The 12020-nt window shown below is 35.3% G+C and overlaps 1 protein-coding gene across 4 annotated transcripts in view; it reads left to right on the top strand.

Moving 5' to 3' along the window:
• LOC145995987 (E3 ubiquitin-protein ligase RNF123-like) overlaps positions 1-12020 on the top strand; it is an 86529-nt gene that overhangs the window by 18243 nt on the left and 56266 nt on the right. For all 4 annotated transcript variants that reach the window (XM_083132142.1, XM_083132132.1, XM_083132123.1 and 1 more), the window contains exons 3-7: positions 1129-1355; positions 3434-3529; positions 3722-3866; positions 7556-7799; positions 9063-9314. In XM_083132142.1, the coding sequence (XP_082988268.1) occupies positions 1129-1355; positions 3434-3529; positions 3722-3866; positions 7556-7799; positions 9063-9314 (964 nt within the window). The remainder of the gene's footprint in view (positions 1-1128; positions 1356-3433; positions 3530-3721; positions 3867-7555; positions 7800-9062; positions 9315-12020) is intronic.

Raw genomic sequence — 12020 nt, 5'->3', positions numbered from 1 at the left:
AAAATGTAGCGCTGCTACAGCTACAGCTACAAATTTTGTAGCTAGCTACAGTAGCGCGCTACTTCCGACCTCTGTTTAAATTGTAGGTCTAGTCCCAATTATTCTTCTATGCATAAAATGGACTTAAAACTCAAATTAAACAATCATATCCTGTATTTTTGTGTTTTCATTTGTATGCATAAAAATACAGTAGATGAGGGGGAGGGGGAGCAATATTTGGTATTCATATCGTAGCACTTCCCATTTGTGACACCATTTTGTCTCAGTAAGTAGTATCATACTTTGAACATCAAAGTTTTATTGGTGATTCTATATCTGTGTTACTCTTGTGACACTTCTTATTTTTGTATAGCTGTTCCGGGGCAATGAGGTTAAAATGTTCCTAATTACAAGGGGTTGTTAAGGATACCATCTAGGAGATTTGAGAAGATCAACTTGATAAATCCATTTGTATATATGATAGATAATTTTTTTAATGTTTTTTTTTTACCTTGTGGTCGACTCATGGATGTATTTTTAATGAATTATTTTTAAGTAGATAGTTATAACATTATGCTTTATATAAAGATTTATCTTTTCTGAGTAATATAACATAAATTTTGCCAAGTTTTACTTTAATATCATCCAAGGGCTCATTAAATGCTGAGGTGTACATTTTAAGTGAATACAAGAAATAGAAAATACATCGTTTTGTACTGAAAATATAAACAATAGGCCACCAAAGTACTAATTCCTTAAAGCTTGTAGTTTTTATTTTCAGTTATGTATAAACTTTGCTATATTTTCTTTTTGCAACCCCAAATTTTCATTCCTTGTGGATATGCCAATATGCATTAAAAAGTAATGGAAGATATGTCAGTAAACAAGAAACAAGACTTATTTGAAATATTATTAGCTGTTTGTACAGCAGGTCTCTATTTCAATAACATCAGAGCTGTGTGTGTTATGTTAATCTAGTTCACACTTTTTTTATGAGGAATGGCTTATGCTTCCAAAAAAATGTCAAGGTTATGAAACATTTGACCTTTGTTCTTTTTTGTGTGTATTTGTTTTTGACAATTATAAATTTTATGGAAAAATTCAAATGGTGACTCCCAAGGTTAATAACAACTGTGCTGTCAATTTTAGGCAACCATCACCTTTTGAATTTTTGCCAAAGCAAGTAGAGGAATTTTTGAACTGCTCCGCCAAGGCACGGGCTACAACTGATTCAAGGGAAGGTCGTCTTGGTCCACCTGCTGTAAAATTTGATGTAGCGACACATGTGGGTTCATTCATTGTTGGATCAGATAGGCTTAGCCTCAACTCCCAGAGTAATTTCAGTTCCATTAGAGCGAATGTGTGCATTTACAAAGGTAAGAAGCTGCTAATTTGCTAGTGAATAGTAATAATGTCACACCAAAGTGAAAATTGATGTACAACATGTCGCCTGGCATATGAGTGACATGTCACTTGAAAATGATCCTTTAGAAATAAATGCAACCTTTCACACCAGATGGGCATGACATGTTGCACTTGTCATTTGGGTGTTAACTTGAACCAGGCTGATTTTCTACACCAGGGGTTGTGCCGCCTTGTTTGATTGTTGTGTATGTCCAATGAGTGCTTCTAAACTGGAGGGAAAATTGCATTTTGTAGTAAAATGCTGCACGTTACTTGTCGCTTTGGTGTGAAATCTGTTGCTTTATATAATGTTAACATTTACACTCCTCCTTAAACTGTTATAGTTCCAAAGTTTTTGTATGGATTCTCTTGGTATCATTTGCAACACTTTCATAATCCTATCTGTAACATTAAATATGTCTACAATTTTTTTTAAAGTATTATGAACAGGGTTCAGAAGTTGATAAAAAAAACTTCTTTTTTTCCATGACTTTGAAGGTGTAGAACCAGAAACATTGCTCTTTTTTTCATCATTTTTCTGACTGATTTTAATATTTCGAGGTGTAGTACCTGCATTTAGAATGCATATGTTGCTTGGTCCTCATTTCCCCAAATTTTCACAATTAGCTTAAACTGGCAGAAAAGTGAAGAAAAATAAAACAAATGATTATTCCCCCACCATAGATGCAAGAAAGTGCAAGAAATATGTACCATAGATGGTATATAGTTGGCATTCAACAAAATAGCTATATTTGATCTAGCTTGTCATAAGTAACACACCCAGGCTTTTAAATATGGTATATTCATGTATTCTAAACCTATGTAACTATTACAGATTCCAACTATATTGCACTTCAACAACATACCATTCTAAAGCATCTATAAATGTATAATACGCTTACAATTACACCACCCTGCAAAAAATCGGATGATTTCAAATCAATAGGTGATTCTGGAAGTATTTTGAATGCTGATGAGGGATATGACATAAAATTCATCCCATCAAGTCAGGACTTTTCCCTAGATCAGGATTTTTCTCCACATTATTAAGTTCAATCAACTCACTACATTATAACATTGAGTTTTGGACATTTTGTGAAGAAAACTTTTATGAGAGATTTCGAAAATGTAATTTATGTAATCAAAGTTTGCAACCTTAATGCCAATGTGTCTTGTTAAGATAGAAGATGGATTAAATGCTTACTACTCTATGTGAATTTATGGTTCAAAATTGGAGGATTTGTATTCTAGAAAACCAATATTTTATCATCATCTAAACAGAGCCATCTATTGAGGAAATCATGGAACTACACATTTTATTGTGAAATAAAGGCACTTAATATATTGCTATTTTCTGAAAAAACTATATGTGATGGGTAAAAATGGATTTCATTTTTGGAATCAGCATACTGAAATTATTCAGGGACAACAGCCATCTGTGAGTCATCCGAAGCCATGCAGGCCTGTGTTATCAGACCAGACCTTAGATTACTCATTGTCATTCAAACTTTGTAAAAACTGATATAAATCAAAATTATAATTACAAATATGTTGTACTCATTTTCATAACAATATTTTATATTCTAATGCATTCTACAATTATACACATATATGTATTCAATACATGTATTTTTTTTATTTCACAAGTCTTTGTTCTTGTATGATAAAGACCAGTGAAAGATCCCGATTGGTTAATCTGATTGTTTGTGATTATTTAATTGATTACTTGTATTATCGGTCTATGCTAATTGTATGGGTTCTGTATAAATCAATATGTGTATATGTTTATCTGCCTTCTGTTGACTGCAGGAATTAATTAAATAATTAATAAACATAATTTCAAACTGATGATCTGCTACATTGTTGTCATGTTCGCAACATTAAAAATCTAAAGTTAGTTTTCAGTTTTATAATTTGATGTTTCGAATTGTAGAAGTTGAAGAGTATTCGACGTAATTTTCATTAAATAAAATTTCCATTTACCATGATTCTTGAATTGTGTATTGCCTATCTTATTAATACATTTGTTCTCCTGTTGCATTCCCTGCAGGGAAGTGGCAATATGAGTTGCAGTTGGGTTCAAAAGGAGTGATGCAAGTAGGATGGGCAACAGCTGGTTGCAGATTTTCTCAGGAAATTGGCGTAGGTATGTGACAATTTATTCCTCACAAGCTTCTGATTCAGTTATAAAAATTAAAAGTAAGTAACTTTCATTATCAATATCTGAGGGTTTTGCACAAAGCAATGTGTTCTTATGTCACTTATTATAATCGAGTGGAAATCCCTGTCTGTCCAAATCTTTTGTTTCACTTTATTAAAGTAACATATTTATTCTCAGGTGATACAACTACTTCTTATGCATATGACGGGAATAGAGTGAGAAAGTGGAACTATACAACCCATAAATATGGAGAGTCTTGGCTTAGTGGGGACATAATAGGCTGTACTATTGATCTAGATAAAGGAGTAATTGAATTTTATAGGTAAGTTTTGTTCTGAGTTCTAAATTTGAAACCAATTATTTTTGTGTTAACGTAAAACACTCATTATTAATGCCCAGAACAGATGTGTTTTCTTCGTGAGATACATGTATACAAATAATAGTTTTTCATAATTTCATGGTAATTATCTTTATTTTATTCTATTATCGTAGAAAATTTTATTGTTTATATTGAAAGTATCTCAACAAGAATAACTCTTCATGTGTGGGGAATAAAAGACACAGTTGATAATAATTAGACTTAAGCGAGTTACTAACTTTTTTCGCGAAACTTATTTGTAGAGGTTTTATTAATTTTGGTGGCCTTTGCCATCATCCACTTTTCAATGGTGGCAGAGGTCAGGGAAATTAATAGAATGTCTACAAGTAAGTTTCGCGGAAAAAGTTTGTAACTCGCTTACGTGTAATTAAGAATAGCTACTGTAGTTGTCATCAGGTGATATGTGCACATATTAGTAAATAAATCTTAACATGAATATTCTTTCTTGCTTTCACTTCAAGTATTTAGATACATGAAATATAACCACATTTTACATTATTTTCATTCTCTTTTTATTGTGTGCCTTGTACAGATAAAAAGACTGTGCTTTACTGTGTTAGTATCAAATATAGAATATATCAAATATGCACAAATATCACATGTATATACATGTATGTATGCGTGTGTGTGTATATATATATATATATCCTGGATCTTCATAAAGGGCATGCTGTACACAATTTTTTTAAAACACGTATATTATAGAATGGGGGATAGCATTATACATATTCAATAGTTGATGATTTGCACATTAACATTACTAAATATTGCATAACGTATAAAGTAATGAAATATGGATAATAAAGTTAAAAACTCACCAGGTTTGATGTCTGATGTGGAAGTCTTCATAAAATTATAAAATCACTTGATATTTATAAACAGTTTATATTTACATTGGAGATTCACAATTTAGGTTTGTTTGGCTTATGCAAATAACATTATAGTTATAGTTAATATTCAGGAACAAAAGACCAGACTTAATTAAAATAATTTAAATGTAAATTCTGCTCTTCTGTTTTGCGTGGTAAATTTCCTTATAACATCTTCGTAAAAATAAGGGCAATGCTTTAATTTTCAGAAGCAGCTCTTTTTAAATTTATAATATACCAAGTGCACTTAATCTTTCTTGCGATTGGGTTGCTCTAATATAATTGTTAATTCTTCTTAATGATGAAAAAGATCGTTACACTGATACAGTTGAAGGTGGTATTGACAAAATGAGTGTAACCAACGTGTAAGTTTCATAAAAGGTAAAGGTAAAGTGTTCCCCTGTGCATAGCACCACGCCATGAAGGCGTATAGGGGGTGTGGGGGTAACGCCCCACACTTTCTTGATCCGGTCGTGAGTGGGGGTGATGTGATCAGCATCACGCCCCTGACCGCCTTTACCCCCCAGGGTTTCCCCCAGGTACCCATGTTATTCGACGCTGGGTGGGCGCCGTTTTACGTGTAAGTTTCATAATGTCATGAATATTGTTCGTGTTCATATATGGTACTAGTTCATGTACAGGTTTGTTTTCAAACTCTGGGGAAGAATAGAGAGCAATCAACTCATTCTTTAGCTTTACAAAGTCAAATAATAATAATAATCCTGTATCACACCCTCTGTTTCATTTTCCATCATTTTTTAATAATATTTTGGGGAAAATACTGCACTAAGTGGAACTTTGAAAGAGGCCCAGAAATAAAAATAAACCAAACTTTAAACTAAATGTGCATTGCACTGTACCTCCAAGGAAAAAAAATCAATCGCTGCCATGTCTTTGTTCAACAAAACAACAAGCATACTCTTCTCTGTAGCTGTCACCTCGCAGCATGCAGCCAACGCGATATTTACGCATTGTGAAGGGGAAGAAGTGGAAAGGTAAGTGAAGAAGCACGGGAGCAGCGCTTGCCCACATTAAAATCTTCCTTCGCTGATGCGGTACATTGGACAGCTTGCTCTGCGACGACATTAATGAGCATTTCTACATACTAATTTCTTCATATAGGAGAAGCATTTATTTTACACAAGAGCGCTCAACTAAGCTTATATTACATTTCTTGGATCTGAAGTGAAAGAAAGTAATAATTCTTTTCCCACAATTTACGCATGCATCGCATGCACCCAGAATATGCCTCTAATATATATACAGGGTGTCATTTTAATGGCGCCCACGGACCACGGAAACGTATAGAGGACTTCAAAACAAACAACTTTTCTCAGTAACATTTCTCTCGTTGCAGCGTCGTTTCGGCGCTACAGTCGTTCAAAAAAGCCCGTTTTGCCGCCTGAATGCTGGCAACCACACACAACATTTGATTGCATTTGTGACGTCATATCCCGTCGTGAAGTGATGCGTTACAGGGTTGCCAGGAACACACATATTCTGTGAAAAATGACATAGCTACAATCAGCCACATTATGAACCGTAAAACAAAACGAGAAAACACGTTCTGCAACCTAACACGAAGTAAACAAACGATGCTAAAAATGGTAGAAAGGAAATAGAATTCAAATGGAAATGGTCATATCGAATTTTGTCTCAACTTAGATGTCAAATATTTGCAAATCTAGTTACCAAGTTGGCATCTACAATTTAGTCTATCCACTTCGTCCTTTTGATACCAGTTGTCTGTGACACACTGAACAGATGACAAAATAGAAATTAAAGAACTCAAAATTCCAAAGGTAAGCAACACATAATATAATGTATATTCAGGGCATTATGAGGCAAGTGACAAAAATGGTTGAAAATACAGGGATATAAATAGTAGTAAAACAAACTCTCCGACGACTGTGTTTATCTACGCACCGGATACACATGTAATAGTTTGCAACTCTGAACAGGGCAGTATATTCGCTACTGATTCATCATTAGATTGTTACTGTGGTTGTACGTGTTTTAGCCATAATGTAACAACGTGAACCTCAGATCCTTCCGTTATCACCACAAAGTACCACAAGGCATCTGGACACAAACCTGTAGATATCAACCTTGCAACGAGATTTGCATATATTTGACATGTAGCTGGACGTAAACAGCCACATGTAAGTTGTAAGTACAATAAATTATTATTGTTGATATTTGACATGTAGGCTGAGACAAAATCCGATATTGACTCTTCATTTTCAATAAGTTTTTACCATTTCTCATATCGTTGGTTCACTTCCCCCTTCCCCTGAGATGACTGCTAATCTTCTGGCTGGTAGGCTATGATGTTCGGTTTACTGGACGCGTTTCTCGCTTCGTTTTACAGCTAATAATGTGGTTGGTAGTTTGTCATTTTTCACAAAACTTGTGTGTTCCTTGCAACCCTACCGTGCGTTGTTTCGCCGCAGGAAATGACGTCACGGATACGATCAAATGTTGTGTTGGGTTGCCAGCATCCAGGCGGCAAAACGGTCTTTTTTGAACGGCTGTAGCGTCGAATTGACACACCAGCGTGAAAAATGTTACTGAGAAAAGTTGTTTGTTTTGATGTCCTCTACACGAATCTGTGGTCCGTGGGCGCCATTAAAATGACACCCTGTATATTGAAAAGTGATGAGAACAAAGTATGTGTATGGGAAATCCATTGTCAACTTTAACCCTTAATATTAAATTAAATTGCATTTTTTTATTATGATATGTGTGGTGGTTCTCTTCCAGGAATGGGAGGTCAATGGGTGTAGCATTTGATGATGTACATTGCGGTCCGGGTATTGCTTATTTCCCAGCTGTAAGTTTGGCTTTCACTGAAAATTTGGTGGCAAATTTTGGTGCCACACCATTGAGATATCCAGTTGAAGGCTATCTGCCAATCCAAGATAAGCCTCATAGTGATGTATCCAAGGCGAATACCCTACTGAAATGGCTCTCTAAAGTGTTAAAATTGTTGGAGCTTAAGACTGAGGTAAGCAACAAAGTAGAGACATTTCCTCATTTTCTTTTCAACTATTGTTGTTCAAAGATTGCAAAGGAAACTAGTATTTGTAGTACAAATATGCCTAAGCTAATCTTGCAGTGTATTGAAATGGAGATAGTAGTTAATTCCACAGTTATCATTTAAGTGTGTTACTTGAATTTAGATTGGGTCTTACGGAATTTTGTAGACTATATAACTTAGCATCCAAACATTTAGCCTCCTCGGTTTTGAGTGGTTGACTCATGATCTTGCCCGCAATGGGTTTTGGGTTCAAGTGCCAACCTGGGCATATGTATACCTTTGTGAATTTTCCTTCATTGGTGTCATCTAACGGTCATTCGTTCTCATCATCACAATTAGACAAATGTGGCAGAAAAGGGACACAAATAAGAAAAGTGCAATGTTGTTCTGTACGCTTGGAAACTGTATGATCTTTTTTATAACACAAGGATGGAAAGGATTGACGAAGGATGTCAAAATTTAAAGTTCCATACAAATTATTAGGATATATGTGTAATGAAAGCAGGAGCATATATTCTAGACTAGTTAGGCTATCTATACAAGCCTGAAGCTCAGCGACCAGAATAGAGAAGAAAAAATGTGTAAAAATGATGAATAAAATTGTTCATTCCAATAAAATGACAGTGATTCTCAAGTTAGAAACCTGATTTCTTAAGAGTTTGCAACCTGTCTTATATTCCTAAAAGATATTTGTAGATTGAGATATGTATTAAAAACTCTCCTGCTGGTAGTGGACCATACTAATACATTGGTATCAACCCTAGGAATTTCCATACTGAATCTTTACATCCAAGACATGTCTTTCCATTTTGTCTGTCTTTATTATTACTATTATTTTTTTTATTTTTTTTGTTGGGGTGTAAGGGGTGACCTTCCATGTACTACACCCAAATGTCAAACTCACTTCCACATTAGTACACCCTGGACTGAAGACTAACGAGGCTCTGGCGACTGGCCCCATGGCCAGTATAATTTTGTTTGTATTGTCCTGTTGTCCTTATGTGTGCTGAGTGCCCGTTTACAGCCTCAGCTTTTAACAGAAGTCAGAACATTTTAAGATTATTAATTATGCAACGTTAGAGTTGTTCTTTGTAATGATAAGGGGCTGGCCCCCGTATAATGTGACGGGAGCAAAATAGCCTAAGTGCTGCCGCTCCCACAATTTTAAAATCAAATTCAAATTATTTTTTTTTTTTTTACTAATATACTTATTATTTCTATTCCTGATAGGAGGGACAAGGTGCAATATCTATCGGAACGGGAACTCCTGGTCGTAGAGAAAGGCTCTCCCATCAAGCGAACATAATGGTGGTAGCATCAGTGATCATGCATCATCTTGGTCCTTTGCTGCTGTCATCATATGTAACGGAGGCTTGCTTTGTACCGTTTCTGGAGCATGTGTGCGGAGAACCATCAACCAGGAGTTCACTAAAGAAAACAAGACTAAATAATCTATTAGACATATTCTGGGCTTTTCTTGAGGTAATATTTGCAATACACATATTATCATTATGTATTATTTGTTTCTCATGTGTAGCATATGAAGTTGCTAATTCTTTGCCTCTTTATACGGTATATGATGTATTGGATATGGTAGCATTCGTAGCATATTTTGAAATGCACGTTGTAAGAGAGAAAATGCAATTTACGTCTCAATGTTTGAGTACGAGTCCTGTCAAATGACATCCACGCTGTGCCACACATTCTGCCAACTAGCATTGGAAACTATCCATTGCCTCATGGTTCTTCAAGTCCTTGATGGTAACAGAAATGTTTGGAATACTACTTGCTTGAAGTGTCCTCACAACAAGAAATCGGCAGGTGTCATATCCAGAGACGTGGGTGGCTAAAGGGTATCACCATACATTGCCAAAGATTTGTTGTTGATTTTGTTAAGTCCATTTTATGCACAGAAAGGTTAATGGGGACTGGACCTACAGTTTAAAATGGGATCCGAACCCATCGGGTATCGAACCTGGGATCTCTTGATTATGAGGTGACAATGTTACTACTATGCCATCAGGAAGGCCCGTATTTACATGAGTCAAAACACTCCGTATTTACATGAGTCAAAACACTCCCACTTAAAGTGCATTCCTTTCATCAATATTTGCAACTGTTAGGAATAAACGAGTGTAATTAATTTTGTTACATTTTGCATTTTGAAATATGTTATTTACACTGCTGTACCCTGCATTAAAAAAATTGTATGAATTAGGGGTGGAGATTAATCAGTACTCTATTGACATTGACCATTGTAGGTCTACCATTGCTACTAATTTTACTGATATTTCTAATAATAATAATAATTTCTAATATATATAGTGCAAAATTCTGTCATTTTGTTATTTTTTAATGAATGTATAGGTATAGTTCATATCCTCCACTCATTGGTTTTGTTGTCACGATTAACCAAACGTTGCAGAAAAGTGACATAAAATAGCCTAATTCAAGTGTTGAAATACACAGTTTATTTTGCTAAGGCAAAACTCCTTGTGATCATGGGATTACATGTAACTATTAAGACAGTGGAATATTTGTATTTTATATCAGTATCGGTCAATTCATAACGTTAGTTAATGAAGGATGTAAATTATTACACTGGAACCACTACTATACATTTATCAGGATACTGTGGCTAAGAGTATATGCTTCGTTTTGGTATACTGAAACATTCAAATATAACTTTTGTTATGATACAAGTATAAATGCTAAAAATATGCTAGCATTTGTGAAGGAGAAATTTGATAAGAGCTTTGTTATACGAGGGTCACTATTTATATTTTGAGCCTTGGCAACACTGATTGAAGTTAGGCGCAATTTGACGTTTGCACGGAATCGTCTGGCATTATTGACCATAACGTACTTCAAATGTTTTGTCAATAGCTTGATTTGTGTTGTTTATGTTGCCTTGGAGATTGCACGACAACAATAAAATGGAATTAACTCGTGAACATTTTCATGCGATGATTTTTTATGATTTTCGACGTGGATTATCAAGACAAGAGTGCATCGATCAACTTACTTCCACATTTGGCGGTGAAGCCCCATCCTTTGCCACTGTGAAACGCTGGTATAACAAATTTAATCGTGGCCGCCATTCGCTCACCGACGAGATTCGCAAAGGTCGTCCAAAATCTGTTGTTGTTCAAGAAAACATTGATGCTGTGCAAAACCTAATACTGCAAGATCGTCATGTGACATACTGTGAGATTGAGGCAACCATAGGCATTAGTTCCACCAGCATATATAAAATATTACATGATCATTTAGCTGTGAGAAAGGTATGTTCTCGTTGGATCCCACACAATTTGACAAGAACTCAAAAAGACGCTCGCGTCAATTGGTGCAAACAAATGCTCAATAAATACAATCGTGGTGCTTCAAAAGACGTATATAAGAATGTAACAGGTGACGAATCATGGATATACGTATGCATATAAGCCGGAACGTAAACAGCAGTCGACTTTATGGGTGTTTCAAGATGAACCCAATCCAACAAAAGTTGTTCGCGCTCGAAGCACATCGAAACAAATGGTCGCCTGTTTTTTCGGGAAAACTGGTCATGTGGCAACTGTGCCTTTAGAGGAACGTAGAACGGTCAACTCTGAATGGTACACAACAATTTGTTTGCCAGAGGTCTTCGGTCAAATACGGAAAACAAACAAACGCCGTCGGATCATTCTTCATCAAGACAATGCCAGCTGTCACACATCTCGTCTAACAACAGACTTTATGAACAGTCAAAAAATCGAATTGATGGGTCATCCGCCGTACAGTCCTGATTTGGCACCCGATGACTTCTTCTTGTTCCCGAATGTCAAGAATAAATTGCGTGGACAACGATTTTCGTCAGAGGAAGACGCCGTTGATGCGTTCAAAAACCATATTATGGAGGTGTCTCAAGAAGATTGGAAAAACTGCTTTGACAAATGGTTCGAATGAATGCAAAAGTGTATTGACCAGAAAGGAGAATACTTCGAAAAACAATAAAGCAGTTTTCAATGCCAAATTCCTGTTTTTTCATTGTTAGGCTCAAAATATAAATAGTGACCCTCGTATGTACAGTTTTTACATAAATTATTATGGAGTTTTATGACATTTCTGTTCATAGAGAAAAAGATTTAATAAGATTACTGCACAGGGAACAAAATTGTAAAATTAAGTAATTTTTATTTGAATATTCAT

Source organism: Lepisma saccharinum, chromosome 1, assembly GCF_977018435.1.
Source record: "Lepisma saccharinum chromosome 1, izLepSacc3.1, whole genome shotgun sequence".
NCBI classification, from domain to species: Eukaryota; Metazoa; Arthropoda; class Insecta; order Zygentoma; family Lepismatidae; genus Lepisma; species Lepisma saccharinum.
Note: the sequence above shows the minus strand (reverse complement) of the source record. Positions and strands in the feature narration are given on the sequence as shown.